Source organism: Chelonoidis abingdonii, chromosome 1 (assembly GCF_003597395.2).
Source record: "Chelonoidis abingdonii isolate Lonesome George chromosome 1, CheloAbing_2.0, whole genome shotgun sequence".
Taxonomy (NCBI): Eukaryota; Metazoa; Chordata; order Testudines; family Testudinidae; genus Chelonoidis; species Chelonoidis abingdonii.
In genome coordinates, this window is record NC_133769.1 from 373,242,154 (window position 1) to 373,257,482 (window position 15,329).

The 15,329-nt window shown below is 62.5% G+C and overlaps 2 protein-coding genes across 2 annotated transcripts in view; one reads left to right on the forward strand and one right to left on the reverse strand.

The window, feature by feature from the left end:
- The first annotated feature begins 2,846 nt into the window (after positions 1–2,846).
- Positions 2,847–8,585, forward strand: SMPD1 (sphingomyelin phosphodiesterase 1). The gene is made up of 6 exons (XM_075069169.1): positions 2,847–2,999; positions 4,388–5,157; positions 5,939–6,085; positions 6,885–7,022; positions 7,933–8,078; positions 8,163–8,585. The coding sequence occupies exons 1-6, from the start codon at positions 2,847–2,849 to the stop codon at positions 8,570–8,572; spliced, it is 1,764 nt and encodes a 587-aa protein (XP_074925270.1). The 3' UTR covers positions 8,573–8,585.
- A 622-nt stretch (positions 8,586–9,207) lies between these two features.
- LOC116821771 (amyloid beta precursor protein binding family B member 1) overlaps positions 9,208–15,329 on the reverse strand; it is a 37,008-nt gene continuing 30,886 nt past the window's right edge. Inside the window, 2 exon segments of the mRNA XM_075069210.1 lie at positions 9,208–9,599; positions 10,669–10,845. Of these exon segments, the coding sequence (XP_074925311.1) occupies positions 9,432–9,599; positions 10,669–10,845 (345 nt within the window). The 3' untranslated portion in view covers positions 9,208–9,431.

The window sequence follows — 15,329 nt, forward strand, 5'->3', positions numbered from 1 at the left end:
ATGGAGACCGGGTCACACCCCCATAGAAGATGCTCCCCTTTTCGGGTCACGAGGAAAACTGCTCAGGACCTGGAAAGAGAGGTCAGGGACATGCTGGCTTTGGGGGTGATCCAGCCGTCCTCCAGCCCTTGGGCCTCACCAGTGGTGCTGGTCCCCAAAAGGGATTGGTCGATCCGGTTCTGTGTGGACTATCGAAAGCTCAATGCCATCACCGTATCTGATGCATACCCCATACCCAGGCTTGACGAGCTCCTAGACAAGCTGGGAGGTGCTCGGTACCTCACCACCATGGATCTTACCAAGGGCTACTGGCAAGTGCCACTGGATGCAGATGCCAGGTGGAAATCTGGACCGAGCAGTGCCAGGAGGCTCTCCGGGAGCTGAAGGAGGCTCTGGTTAGTGACCCAGTTCTGGCAAACCCAACTTTGACAAGCCCTTTATGGTGTTCACCGACGCCTCAGACACGGGACTGGGGCCGGTGTTAATGCAGGAGGATGAAAAGGGGGAAGACACCCATTGTGCACCTGATCAAGAAGTTGCTAGCCGGGAGCAGAACTATATGGCCATGGAGAAGGAATGCCTGGCCATGGTGTGGGCCTTAAGAAACTGGAGCCATATCTTTGGGTGACACTCACCGTGCACACCGACCACTCTCCCCTGACCTGGCTGCCACCAGATGAAGGAGCCAACGCAAGCGCCTGAGGTGGAGCCTGCTCCTGCAGGACTATGACATGGACGTGGTCCATGTGAAGGGAAGTGCCAACGCTGATAGCGGACGCGTTGTCCGGAGAGGGGCCCTGAACTTCCCCAGGTCACTTGGCAGAGTGACCCCGCTATTCAGTCTCGTGGGGGGGAAGCGACCAGTTGTCATGTCCATGGGGTGCAGTCATCCCACCTCTACCACCAGTTGTCAAGGAGTGTGGGGTCCGGGTCCTGCAGCCCCCACTTCCTGCGATTCACTGGGACTCTCAGCCAGCCAGGAAAACAGAAGGTTATTAGCTGACAGGAACCAGTCCAAGCAGGGCTTGTAGGTACAACAGGACCCTCAGCCAGGTCCCTCGGGGGGGCAAGGAGCTTAGACCCCAGACTTGGTTCCCTGCCTCCTCCCAGCCAGCCCAAAGTGAAACCAAAACCCCTCCAGCCGGTCTCCCCCTCCTTTCCGCCTCCCTTTTGTCCAGTTTCCCAGACAAAGGTACAACTGCCCCACCCCTCCTGGCTCAGGTACCGTCCCTCACCTAGATCCACCCCCTGCTACTCCCCCTTGCAGACAGCCCCGTCAATCCACCCCTCCTCCCCGCTGGGTCACACCCCATGTGAGCAGCGCGCAGCCGGCCTCACCCACAGGCCAGCAGTTGGATTCTGACCACCCAGTCAGTGAGACTGACCAGAGAACAAGGGCCCCTTTCGACCGGGTGCCTGCAACCCACGGTGCCCCCCCAACCGTGACACCACAACTCCCACAATGGCCTGCAGTGCCCCTGACACACAGCTCCCACAATGCACTGCGGTGCCCCTCAGCGCCCACAATGCCCTGCAGTGCCCCCCGTGAACAACCACAGCCCCCCACAATGCCCTGCAGTGCCCCCCACCGTGACACCACAGCCCCCACAATGCCCTGCAGTGCCCCCCCGTGACACCACAGCTCCCACAATGCCCTGCAGTGCCCCCCACTGTACACCACAGCCCCACAACGCCCTGCAGTGCCCCCACTGTGACACCACAGCCCACAAATGCCTGCAGTGCCCCCACTGTGACAACCACAGCCCCCACAATGCCCTGCAGTGCCCCCCCACTGTGGACACCACAGCTCCCAAATGCCTGCAGTGCCCACACCCCGTGACACCACAGCCCCCACAATGCCCTGCAGTGCCACCCCCGTGAACACCACAGCTCCCACATGCCCTGCAGTGCCCCCCACTGTGACACCACAGCCCACACAACGCCCCTGCATGCCCCCCCACTGTGACACACCCCCACAATGCCCTGCAGTGCCCCCCCACTGTGACACCACAGCTCCCACAATGCCGCAGTGCCCCACAGCCCCGTGACACCACAGCCCCCACAATGCCCTGCAGTGCCCCCCACTGTGAGACACCACAGCCCCACAATGCCCTGCAGTGCCCCCATCCGTGACAACCACAGCTCCCACAATGCCCTGCAGTGCCCCCCCCCGTGACACACAGCCCCACAATGCCCTGCGGGCGTGGGAGTTGCTGGAGGGGTGGGCTGCAGGGCAGGGATTTCTGGGGGCGGGGTGCGGGGGGCGGGGCGGAGGGACAGGGGGGCGGAGTTGCGGGCGGGCCGGGCCGGGAGGTGCCGAGGGGGGCGCTGCTGGGACGGGCCGGGCGGGCGGGGGGCCGGAGTTGCTGGGGCGGGGCCGGGATTGTGGAGCGGGCCGGGCGGGGCCGGAGGCGGGCGCTGCTGGGGGCGGGGCCGGGAGTTGCTGGGGGCGGGGCGGGCGTGCTGGGGCGGGCGGGCCGGAGGTGCCGCGGGGCGGGCGCTGTGGGGGCGGGGCCGGGGTTGCTGGGGGCGGGGGGCGGTGCTGGGGCGAGGGCCGGCCGGGAGGTGCCGCGGGCGGGGCGCTCTGGGAGCGGGGCCGGGGGCGGGCGCTGCTGGGGGCGGGGCCAGGGGTGCCGGGGGCCGGCGAGTTGCGGGGCGGGGCGGGCCGGGAGGTGCCGCGGGGCGGGCGCTGCTGGGGCGGGCGGCGCTGCTGGGAGCGGGCCGGGCCGGCGGTGCCGGGGGGCCGGGCCGGGCGCCTTCCTGGGCGGGCGCCGCGGCTCCTGTCGGACTCGCCATGGCGCGGGCCGCCCGGCTGCTGCTGCTGGCGCTGGCCTGGCTGGTGCCGCATGGCCCGGCCTCGCTCGGCCCGGAACCGAGCGTGGGGCCCCGACCCACCGCTGGGGGAGCAGCTGGCGGCCGCGGGGGCGCAGTTCGGCTGGAGGAACCTGAGCTGCTCCGCCTGCCGCGTCCTTTTCTCCGCCATCGACCTGGGCGTGCAGGTAGCGCCCCCCGGTCCCTCCCCGCTGCCCCGCTCCGAGGGGAACCGCCGGGTCCTTCCCCTTCCCCTTCCCCTCTGCCACCGGACGCCTGGGTTCCTCTCTGCCCTGGGAAGGGAGCGAGGTCTGGTGGGGTAGAGCGGGGGGCCTGGGAGCCCGGACTCCTGGGTTCTCTCCCCAGCTCTGGGAGGGCACGGGGGGCTGGGAGGCAGGACTCCTGGGTTCTCTCCCTGGCTCTGGCGCTAGCATCCGTGCTGTGTGCGGTGCCCGTCCCAGCTGTGGCACAAGATACAATCATCTCCCAGGCTTTGCAGCCTGCTTCATTTGGGCCCCGGGACCAGGACCCCCCCCGCCAGCCCCGCAGCGCCTGCCGGGATCTGAACCCAGCGTCCCACTCAAGCTTCCTGAAGTGGGACATGTCTGCCCTGGTGCAGAGGCCGGCAGGCTGGAGGTAGAGCAGGGCAGAGTTAAGGGTGTCTGCCTGCCTGGTGCCCCACAGCAGGGTGGTATCCCAGCGCTCCGGCCCTGGCACGGGGGGGGCCGGCACAGCCCTCAGGCCAGGGGTCCTGGGTCCTGCCCCAGCAGCAGAGACATGCTGGGTCCCAGCTGCCAGGACAGTTGCCCAGAGCCCCTCAAGCCCTGAGCATATTGATCCCTAGCAGTGCCGCAGTGACCCCCATCCTGCACCCTGCAGCGGCCGAGCCCCTCGGGAGGTTGCCTGACCTGCCCCCTGCTGGTCCAGCCTCAGTGTGGTGTCTGCGGGGTGGGGCAGGACCCTTGGCTCATGCCATGGTGCCGGGCTGACTCTGTGGTCCTTGTCAAGGACAGAGTTTGACGTGCTCCCCCTCTGCCCCCCGCTTTCCTCACCCGCCCAGGGCGCTGACCCGCTCCTGCCCCCCACTCTCCCCACCCCTGCCCCCCGCTTTCCTCACCCCGCCCACGGCGCTGACCCACTCCTGCCTTGGGGGCTGACCTGCTTTCCCCACCCAGCCTGCGGCGCTGACCCGCTCCTGCCCCTCTCTCACCACAGCCCCACGACTGATGTCTGGGGCACCTTGAGCAGAGATGCCAGGGCTGCAGGCGCGTCACCTGCGGGTGAGTCTGGCAGGGAGCCTGCGACCCCCGTGGGGAACCAGCCCCTGCACTGGGCTGAGAAGCCTCGAGAAAACTGAGTCCCTACCCTGCTCCTGGGGCAGTGTGTGGGCAGAGATGGGGTGTTGCAGGGTGTCCCATGGGTGGGGGGCTGGATGACAGTGCCTGGGCCCTGATCCATGCTGTCGGGCAGAGTCCAAGTGCAGAAGGAGCCTAGTAGGGGCTAAAAGAGGCCTGCCGTGAGTCCCCCCCCACCCCCCCCGGCCTGGCGCTGCCCCTGACGCCCTGGCGTGTTGCAGATGCAGACGAGCGAGGCGCACATCGAGCGCCTGGCGGTGAGCGTGTGCACGGAGCTGCGGCTGGCGCGGCGGGAGATCTGCCAGGACGCCGTCCGGCTCTTTGAGAAGGACATGGTGTCGGCCTGGGTACGGTCGGTTCTGCGCCCTGCCGAGATCTGCGGGCTGCTGGTGGGCGCCCGCTGTGGGCACTGGGACATCCTCTCCGACTGGAACGTGACGCTGCCTGGCACACCCAAGCCCCCGCTTGTGCCACCCGCGCCCCCCCCACCTGGTGCCCCCAGTGCCCGCCTGCTCTTCCTCACCGACCTGCACTGGGACCAGGCCTACGCGCCGGGCAGTGACCCGGCCTGCAAGGACCCACTGTGCTGCCGGGGGGGGCGGGCGCAGGGCCCCCCCCACGCAGGCGCCGGCTACTGGGGCGAGTACAGCAAGTGCGACCTGCCACTGCACACCATCAGGAACCTGCTGCAGCACCTGGCACGCGGCCCCCCCTTCCAGCTGGCCTACTGGACGGGCGACCTGCCTGCCCATGACGTGTGGCAGCAGAGCCGCGCCGACCAGCTCCGGGCCCTGCGCACCCTCAGCACCCTGCTGCGCAAGTACCTGGCGCCCCTGCCCGTCTACCCGGCCGTGGGCAACCACGAGGCCACGCCGGTCAACGGCTTCCCCCCGCCCTACGTCCATGGCAACCAGTCCTCAGCCTGGCTCTACGGTGCCATGGCTGAGGCCTGGGAGGGCTGGCTGCCCCCCGAGGCGCTGGAGACTCTCAGGTGAGACTGGGGGCACAGGGTGGGTGAGCCGGGGGTCAGGGGTGATGGATAAGCAGGGAGCTGGCTCGGGGGCTGGCGAGGGAAGGGAGCCAGGCGGGCAGGGCCCCAGGGGCTGGCAAGGGAAGGGGCCCAGGGGGCAGGAGGAGTTGGGCTGGCAAGGGAAGGCGGGCAAAAGGAGTTGGGGGGCTGACGCTCAGGCGGGCAGGGCCCCGGGGGCTGGAGGGAAGGGGCCCAGAGGTCAGGAGGAGTTGGGGGGCTGGCGATGGAAGGTGGGCAGGAGGAGTTGGGGGGCTGACGCTCAGACGGGCAGGGCCCTGGGGGCTGGAGGGAAGGGGCCCAGAGATCAGGAGTTGGGGGGCTGGCAAAGGAAGGCGGGCAGGAGGAGTGGGGGGGCTGGCGATGGAAGGTGGGCAGGAGGAGTTGGGGGGCTGGCGCTCAGGCGGGCAGGGCCCTGGGGGCGAGGGAAGGGGCCCAGGGGGCAGGAGTTGGGGGCTGGCGCTCAGGCAGGCAGGGCCCCGGGGGCTGGAGGGAAGGGGCCCAGAGGTTCAGGAGGAGTGTGTGGGGGGCTTGGCGAGATGGAAGGTGGGCAGGAGGAGTTGGGGGCTGGTGCTCAGGCGGGGCAGGCCCCGGGGGGGCTGGAGGGAAGGGGCCCAGGGGCAGGAGTTGGGGGGCTGGCGCTCAGGCAGGCAGGGCCCCGGGGGCTGGAGGGCAGGGCCCAGGGGGCAGGAGTTGGGGGCAGCCCCACCAGCCCAGGGTCTCACGCTCTGCCCACCCCCTGCAGGGTCGGCGGGTTCTACACCCCTGCGGCTCCGCCCTGGGCCTGCGGGCTCGTCTCCCTCAACATGATCACTTCTGCTCCGAGGGCCAATTTCTGGCTCCCTGATCCAACGCCACCGGACCCGGACCGGGCAGCTGTGCAGTTGGCTGTGTGGGGCGTTCCTGCAGGCTGCCGAGGAGAGCAGCAGGAGCAAGGTGCAGGGGCTGGGCCCAGGGCTGCCCCTCTTCATGCCCCGTGGCCCGGGGGTGCCACTGCCCCTCCTCTTGATCTCGCTGGCTGCTTCCCCCCTGCCAGAAGGTCACTGCCAGGGTTCCCCGCCCCTCCAGAGGGGCCACAGCAGGGCTGGGGTAGGGGCAGGGCCCTTTTGCTGTTTTGGCACCAGCTTAAACCCCCCCCCCCCCCCAATCAAGGGGCTGTCACTGTTCCCCAGGGAGTGGGTGGGGCACTGTTGGCGGGTGGTCCCTGTCTAGCTTCCTGGAGGTTGGGTGGGGGTCCCTGTTCTGGGGGGCGCTTAATGGGGGGTCCCTGTCTGTGGCTTCCTGGTGTGGAGGGGGTCTCTTGATTCCAAGGGGGCACTGTTTGTGGGGGTCCCTATCTGTGGCTGGGGCGGTTGGGGTGGAGGTCCCTGTTTCCAAGGGGGGCACTGTTGGGGGGTCACCTGTCTTGTTGCTCCTGGGCGAGTTGGTGTGGGGGTCCCTGTTCTGGGGGGGCGCTATGGGGAGGTCACCTTGTCTGTGCTCCTGGTGTGTGGAGGGGGCGGTCCCTGTTCAGTTCCAAGGGGGCACTGTTGGGGGGTCCCTATCTGTGCTGGGGGTTGGGTGGGGGTCCCTGTTCTGGGGGGGGTCCCTGTTCCAAGGGGGCACTGTTGGGGGGTCCCTGTCTGTGCTCCTGGGCATGGAGGAGGGGTCCCTGTTCCAAGGAGGCACTGTTGGGCGGTCCCTGTCTGTAGTCCTGGGGGTTGGGTGGGGGTCCCTGTCTGCCGTTCCTGCTCACGCTCACTGCCGCCCCAGGTGCACATCATCGGGCACATCCCCCCCGCCCACTGTCTGAGGAGCTGGAGCTGGAACTATTACCGCATCGTTAACAGGTGAGCCCCACCCGGACGCCTGGGTTACTGCCCTGCCCCCAGGGCTCAGAACCAACCACCCGACCAGCCCTGCACCCCCAGGTTCTGCACCTGGAATGGGCCAGACCTGGGGTCCCGTCTCCCCCTGGGCCGGCCACACAGCCTCCGCACCCCCAAGACTGAGCCTCTGGCCCCAGCTGCCTGCATGTCCCCCCCATCTCCCCCTGAGCTGTGCCCAGCTGAGAGACCCTGGGGTGCCGTGTCCCCTGCCCAGAGCCCCAGGGACCCCCCAGCAGCTGGGTTTACCAGGCACCTGGACTGGCAGAGTCCAGACAGGCAGGAGTCGGCTCCCCCAGCCGCGCTGCCTTGGCTCAGTCTCTGCCCATGAGCCCATGGGCGACGTCACTCGTAACCCTCCCAAACCGACCGCTTCCCTGCCGGAGCCTTCGCTCTGCTCCCTGGGGGCGTCTCCGGCCCCTTCCCCCGCCCGGGGGCCTGGCTGCCCCTAAGGGACCTCTCGGCGAGCCGGGCACCTGCAGCTCTGGTGCCAGCCAAGGCCTCTGAAGCGGGTACTGGGCTCGGGCCTAGGCAATGGGTGGTGCTGGTGGCACAGGGTTGGGGTGCACATAGCTCCTGGAGCCGCTCACCCCCCAGCCGGAGCACAGCAGGGCCGGGTCCATTCCAGCCTCCCCCTGCCGCGGGCACGGCAACACCGGTTCCTGCCGGTGCCTAGCCCGCCCCCCCTCCCCCCAGGCACAACGGCTCCAGTTCCTGCCGGTGCCCAGCCCCTTCCTGCCACAGGCGTGGCAGCTCCGGTTCCTGCCGGTGCCCAGCCCCCCACGGGCGCGGTGGCGCTGGTTCCTGTTGGCACCAGCTGCGGGGCCCCGCGGTGAGGCGCCCGGCCCCTTGACGCCCATCTCCACCGCGGCAGGTTCGAGGGCACCATCGCCGCGCAGTTCTTTGGGCACACGCACGTGGATGAGTTTGAGATGTTCTACGACGAGGAGACGCTCTCGCGCCCCGTCTCCGTGGCCTTCGTGGCCCCCAGCGTCACCACCTACATCAACCTGAACCCCGGTGAGTCCAGCCCCCGGCGCTGTGGCCGACTCTGGCCAGGGCCCCACTATGCCACAGGGGGTGACACTCTGCTCCCCCTCCCAGGCTACCGTGTCTACCAGCTGGACGGCGACTACCCTGGCAGCTCCCACATGGTCCTGGATCACGAGACCTTCATCCTGAACCTGACGGAGGCCAACGCGCCGGGGGCCGAGCCACGCTGGCAGCGGCTGTACCGGGCCCGCCAGGCCTATGGGCTGCCCAGCGTCTTCCCGGCCGACTGGGACGGGCTCCTGCGGCGCTTCCAGGCCGACGAGCGGCTCTTCCAGCAATTCTGGTTCTTCTTCCACAAGGGCCACCCGCCCCGGGAGCCCTGCCGTGAGGCCTGCAAGGCAGCTCTGCTCTGCGCCCTCCGCTCCGGCCGCTCCGCCGACCCCAGCCTCTGCCGCACCCTGCGCCCCCGTCTGCCCTTCGCCCACGTCCAGGCCCTGTGGCGCCAGCGGCGGCTGTGCTGAGCCAGGCCAGGATGTGAGTGGGCATGGGGCTGAGCCAGGGGGAGAAGGGGGAGTCTGCTGGGCTGGGCCAGGACTCGCGGGGGCTGGGCTGGGCCAGGACTCGGCTGGATGTGGGGGGGGCTCTGCTGGGTGGGCCAGGCACTCGGTGGTTTGGGTGGGGGGCAGAGCAGGCCAAAGGAAGGGGGCTGGCGGACTGAGCTGGAAGGGGGGGGCGTTGCAGAGGCTTGGGCACCTGGACCAGGCGGGGCTGGGGGTTTTGGCCCCTCAAGGGATAAAAGGAGAGGAAAACACGTGTTGCTGGTGCTGGGGGGGTGGGGGGAGCTGAAGGGGGACGAGGGGCTGAGCCGGGTGCCCAAACTTTCTGGTATTCTTGGCCATGGGGGCCGGCCGGCTGGGCACAGCCTGGCCCCAGGGTGGGTCATCCCCTGGGCCCCTCTGCAGGATTGGGGGCTGGCCCCCAGAGCCCCCTCCCCATGCCAGGCCAGTGATGGGGGTCGGGCAGGGAGCAGGGCCAGGCCTGCCCACCCCACTGAGCCGCAGGCGCCAGATTCAGCCCAAGAATTCCCCCATCCCTGCTCCCCAAAGCCGCCTGTGTTGGCGAACTGCCCCCGCGGCGCACAGAGCGAGCTGGGCCGGGCGGGCAGGACGGGTTTATTAACGAGTTAGTACAACGCCCATCCGGGGCCATGCCCATGGGCCCCCCAGCACAGGGGGGTGTGGAGGGAGGGGCTGAGCCAGGAACGCCCCTCAAGGCCCAGCCAGAGCTGGGGAGGGGAGGGCAGGCAGCCCAGGCGCTGTGGGGCCAGCTGGGGCCTCCTCCCGCGCTGTGCCGTAGCCTTGGCTGCGTGCAGGGGGGGTCTCATGGCGTCTGCCCCCCAAGGCGTTTGGGCTTCAGGCTGCCCAGCAGGCTGCGGACACCCCTGCGGACGGTGGAGCCCACGCGCCGGGCCATGGAGTCCGCGGGCGGCGCCGGCAGGCAGGAGCTGGGGGCCTGGGGCCGGGCATCGAGGCACTTCTGATAGCGCAGCTGGGGGGCAACGGGGTTACCAGCTGGGGAGAGTGGGGAACAGCCCCCCCGCAGAAACACCCCACCCACCCAGAGCCCTCCCCCCACCACCCAGAGGGAGGGGGCATGCCCCCTGCAGGCCGTGGTACGCGGGTGGGAGGGGCAGGCCTTGGGTGCAAGGTCCCGGGGGAGGGCAGGGCTCAGGTACAGTGCCCCATGAGTTGGGGGACACGGCCCCATGGGTTAGGGACAGGACCCAATGGGATGGAGGGGCAGGGCCTGTGGTTGGGGGCAGGGATGGGGAGCACGACCTCATGGATCAGAGGCCAGTGATGGGGCAGGCCCTGAGGGCAGGACTCTGTGGGTAGGGGCCAGGGCCCTATCTGTCAGGGCCAGGGGGCAGGGCCCTGTGGGTCGGGGGGCAGGGGCCTGGGGCAGGACGCTCACCATGCAGGCAGCCTGCAGGGCCTCGCTGAGCCCGGCGGCATTGGGCTGGCACCACAGCATATGGCAGTGGAAGGCACCCGGGGGGCAGGGCCCGTGGGGTAGGCCCCGTGAGTTGGGGGCAGGGCCCCGTAGGTCAGGGCCCCGTGGGTCGGGCAGCAGCGTCCCAGGGGCAGGGTCCCGGGGGCAGGTTCCTGTGGGTTGGGGACAGGGCCCTGTGGGTCGGCGGCAGGGGCCCGGGGCCCATGGGTTAGGTGGCAGGGTCCCAGGGGTTGGGGGCACAGTCCTGGGGGCAGGGTCCTGTGGGTCGGCGGCAGGGTCCCGGGGGCAGGTCCCCGTGGGTTGGGGGCAGGGCCCCGTAGGTCAGGGCCCTGTGGGTCGGGGCAGGGGCCCGGGGCAGGGCACTCACCATGCAGGCAGCCTGCAGGGCCTCGCTGAGCCCGGCGGCGTTGGGCTGGCACCACAGCGTGTGGTAGTGGAAGGCGCCCGTGGGTCAGGGCCTCATGGGTTGGGGCAGGGCCCCGTGGGTCAGGGCCCTGTGGATCAGGCGGCAGGGTCCCGGGGGCAGGGCCCCGTGGGTCAGGCGGCAGGGTCCCGGGGGCAGGGCCCCGTGGGTCGGAGCAGGGGCCTGGGGCAGGGCACTCACCATGCAGGCAGCCTGCAGGGCCTCACTGAGCCCGGCGGCGTTGGGCTGGCACCACAGCATGTGGCAGCGGAAGGTGCCTGGGGCGCTGGCCGCAATGAAGGCGAAGGAGCGAACGTCCCGGCCCACGCCCATGAAGGAGAGAAACCGCACCCGGCACTCGCACAGCACGGCCTCCGTCTGTGGGGAGAGCGGGGGTCAGGGCCCAGAACCCCCCACGGCACCTGTCCTGGGGGCGAGCAGAGACCCAGAACCCCACCACACAGCACATGTCTGGGGGGGAGTAGGGAGCCAGAACCCCACACATACAGCACGTGCCCTGGGAGGGAGCAGGGAGCTCGAACCCCCCACAGCATGGCTCTGAGACCCCCCCCACACAGCATGTGTCCTGGGGGGGAGCAGGGAGCCAGACCCCCCCCCAGCACATGTCCAGGGAGGGAGCAGGGAGCTAGAACCCCCCACAGCATGGCTCTGAGACCCCCCCCACACAGCATGTGTCCTGGGGGGGAGCAGGGAGCCAGACCCCCCCACAGCACATGTCCAGGGAGGGAGCAGGGAGCCAGAACCCCCCTGTGACGTTATGAGTGTAATGTAATATCTCATTGAAAGGTGACAGGGCCAGAAAGAGTTAATGAACTGACCTGACCCAGGGGTGAACCTTAAGGACTGGTTAGCAAGATCTGTAAATGAACAGAGCTTTGAAATGCAGGTCTGTATTGTTAGAGGTAGAAGGGGAGGTGTTTGCTCAGGTTTGCTGGGATGTCCAGCAACAATCTGTCTGATTGGCTTGTGGCTTTGATTTCAAGATTCAAAAGAGGGAAATATTAACATGTTAGGAAGACAGCTTGGCGTGAAACAGTTATTATTGCTATGTGTCTCGTTGAAGGGTTGTGGTTTGATCTGTATTGAACGGTTAATGGGTAAATTACCCTGTGCTAATTTTGCCAGGATGGTTGGAAGAAGGGAGAGTTAACGGCCTATGTTTTCCAGGGCAAATGCTGCTGGAAATGAACAAAAAGAACGCTGGGAACACGATCACTTCTTTGCATTTCTCAGATCTGCTTTCTGGGTTCAAGAGGGGGGAAGCTGAAGCACAAGGATAAATCCACGAGTTCATCCACTGGAGTCACCCTGGAAATCTGAAATTGGGGGAATATAAGCTATGGACTATGTGCAACAAAGGAACTTTTGCACCATACAAGGCTCAATCCTCTGCCATGTATTGAAACCTTTCAGAATTGAATCAAATCTGGTCGATATTGAATCTTTAACAAACCTCTTTCTTCTTTTAATAAATTTTGCTTTAAGCTTAAATCAGAATTGCCTATAGTGTTGTATTGGGGTAAGATCTATCAAGTGTATTAATTGAACCTGGGTGTGGTGGCTTGATCCTTTGGATATTGGAAACCCTTTTCTTTTTATTGATTGAAGTTAGATTAGTTCAGGAATTATCAATCATTATTGTTGGACAAGTGTGTCGGACGAGGCCTGAGGGCTCTGGCACTTTAAAGGGAACTTGCCGTTGGTTTAAAAACTTCTAAAGTTAAACCAGTCGACGTACTATAGCAGCTGTTTTTTGCTGGCTTGGTAAATCTAAAGTATGGATAACCACCAGGCTGGGTTTGTCTGCCCCCGTTTTGTTTGCCAGTTCAAACCTCTGATTGAGTGAACCTTCAGCTGGCTCCTTGGGCAGCCACACGTCCACAGTGGCGAAGTCGTGCTATAGGACCACAAGAACCAAGGTCAATTGTAAGGCTTATGGGTCAGAACCCCACGCTAGCCAATTTTGAAATTTGAGATTGAGGAGTTTGGTTAGTTTAAAGATCAGTGAAACCATGAGCCAGAAAAGCAATCGCAAAACAATGAAACTGCAAAGCCCCTGATGGGACAGCCTCCAGTTTAAAACATGAAGCCAAAAACTGGCAGAAAATTCGAATGAAAAGAAGAAAGCAAGCCTTGGATCGTGGCATTTACTCTGCGAAGTTTTCTGCGTGTTAACCACTTTTGCGTGGACCAGGGAGAGGAAGTCTACCTGGTGGGTAATAGTGTTGTCTGTTCAAGAAAGCAGTGTGTCTGTGAATGGAGTTTCTGAATGTCTGTCTGATGTCTCAGAAGTGTATCTGGAGTTAGATAAAGAGCAAAAAGATCTCATTGGGGAGGAAAATGTTTCTCAGGAGCAGATTCAAGTAAATGGTGGGTGGAAGCCCTAACTGAGGAAGGAGAGGGTAGATTTGTAATAGGTGATGGATTGGTGGCTAGAACAGCTTGTAAAAGTGAACCTGAAATGGGTAAGTGTGATTTGCTGAAAGTAGCTCAGTGTAGTGAAAAAAAGCAGCAGCTTATCTGTTGGGAGTGGCAATGTGCCTGGTAAGAAAAGTTTGGAGGAGCCCAGGCGGCCTTGTGAGCCAATGGGTTTATCTAGTCAGCAGTTTGGGAAGACAGGGATAGTGGAAGGTGAGTGTCCCTATCCCTTACCTGTTTCCTGTGTGGAGAATTGTGACAGTGGAGAAAATGTGCCTGTGTCTGTCGGGGGTATTGACTTGCCTATGGAGGAAGCTACCTCGGTCTCCAAGCAGTTGTCTGTGAACCACCCTGTGTGCTGGGACAAGGGAAATGAAACCTCAAGCTGTGTGTCTAGTAAAGGAAAATGTGTCTCTGGCTCTTCTGTGTCTGTACAGCAGACAGAAGGTGCCTTTCAGCCTGTGATGGTTGAGGGTGATGCAGTTGTCTCAGAGTTGGTTCTGAATTCAACTAAAGCCCAGGAAGGGAATGGTTCTAAGTTTGTGTCTGCTGGGGAGACTGGCACTGTGACTAGGTTGTATCCAGTTAGTGTCTTTGCAAAATCCCAGAGACCAGACAATTCTGGTGCTTGTGGTTTGCCCATTACTAATGTGTCACTGGGAAAGGGTGTAGCAGCTCTGTCTGATCAGGGTAATACCCTAGCCAGAGCACAAGGAGAGCAGAAAGGTAATTTGATTATGTTACCCACTACTTTAACAACTTGTAACAAGGAGGAAAAGATTCCTAAACTTGTGTGTGTTGAGCCTGACAACTTGCAGGTTGCCAGTGACGACGAGGAAAGTTGCAGAGGGAAGGAGAGAACCTCTAACCTTTTATCTAGTGAGTCTATAAGTTTGCCTGAAAGGGAATTGTGTAGAAATCTGCCTAATGGGCCAAAGCTGATCATAAATGTAAGTAAGCCCCAGAAAGAGGCTGTTGTAGCTCAAGGAAGTGTTCATTTAGAGCAAGCCCTAAGTGAAAAGGGTAAGAGCAGAGTTTCTGTAAGAGGTGAATTGTTGCTTAAAGAAGCTGCTAAGGAAAAGAATCCTGCTGGTAGCCTGTGCAGGCAGTTTGGTACAACTGAAGGGTGTAAAAGTGATTTAATCAAGGAAGTTTCAGTTCCTAACAGCCAAAAGTTTTCTGTTGTGAATGGATCCTCTGTCTTTCCTTTTGAAAGATCCAGTGTGGGTAACTTTAAAAAAGTCTCAGATGGAATAAGAACTGTTAAGAAAGTTAAGCAGCCCTGTAACCAAGTGGCTGAGTTTGGCCAGCTTGTTGGGAAGACAATGGTGTTGGGACAGGACTGTCTCCACGCTAATTTTGTCAGTGAGCAGTCTGTGCTTCAGGGTCTGAGGAAAGATTTGGTTACTGGTATTTCAAAGCACAATGGCTTTATGGCCAAATGCTTGAGGATGCAGGGAAGAGCAAGCAGACTTTCACCCTCCAACTATTTGGATTGGTGTGGTATCTCTGTAAGACAGAGTCCAGCCTGGGAATGGGCAGCAGCTGAAAATCTAAAAGCTAGTGTCTCTGTTGATGCAAATTACCTGATTGGCAGGGAGAAGACAGACTTGCTAATAGCTGTTAGCAAAGAGAGCCCACCCCATCAGCCAGGGAATTTGGTTAAGCAAGAAAATCAGGGTGTGATCCTGTGGAAGGAGGAGGAAAAAGAAAACTGAGTTTTGCAAAGGGAAGCCGCAGGTTAACCCTAAAATGTCAAAACCCCAATGGTATTAAGGCAAAGGTCTGGCATAACAAACATGATTGTAGATGGACACTTGCGATGAATTTGTTGTCATTGCTAATGGTAATTTTTGTAACTCGTGTATTGCCATTACCAAAACCTGTAAAAATGTACAATGTGCCTAGTCTTTTGGGAAATCCCTGGAACATGTTAAGAGAAATAAATGAGAACACACTTCATGTTAAAAAGCCTTGTTATGCTGATGTTTCACTGCTAGTGCCTATAAACAGTCTTGGAACTTCTGACAGAAGAAAAGACGTTCCAGACCTGATGTGCTGTATTAAAAGGGAAACTGAGGCACACTACCATATTGCTTTCATGGCTAAATGCCAAGATTCCTACAACATTAATATCTATGTTGATTTCATGTTAGTTGGGTTCCAAACATTTGCCAGAGCTTGTGTAGATAAAATAGCTAGTTTCTTTAGCTCTTGGCAAGATCATATGAGACATACAGGAATCCTCCTGCAAGAGCAGATCCAATCCACTGTTGTTCTAACCAAGTTTTACTTTAAGTTTGTAAAGAGATTCAATCATGTTATTGAACTTGAGTTTGGTAAAACATTTCTGTTAAACACTAACCTAGTACAAGCTGTAATAAGACAGAGCCCAGGATGGGGAGCTTTTGGGATGCAGTCAG

What these genes read in the sequence shown, in the direction of transcription:
- SMPD1 (XM_075069169.1), top strand. Translation starts at nt 2,847, where the DNA reads ATGGCCCGGCCTCGCTCGGCCCGGAACCGAGCGTGGGGCCCCGACCCA. An exon ending in GAGGCGCTGGAGACTCTCAG is followed by an intron (nt 5,158 to 5,938) that starts GTGAGACTGGGG and finishes CACCCCCTGCAG; the next exon opens with GGTCGGCGGGTTCTACACCC. An exon ending in CTACATCAACCTGAACCCCG is followed by an intron (nt 8,079 to 8,162) that starts GTGAGTCCAGCC and finishes TCCCCCTCCCAG; the next exon opens with GCTACCGTGTCTACCAGCTG.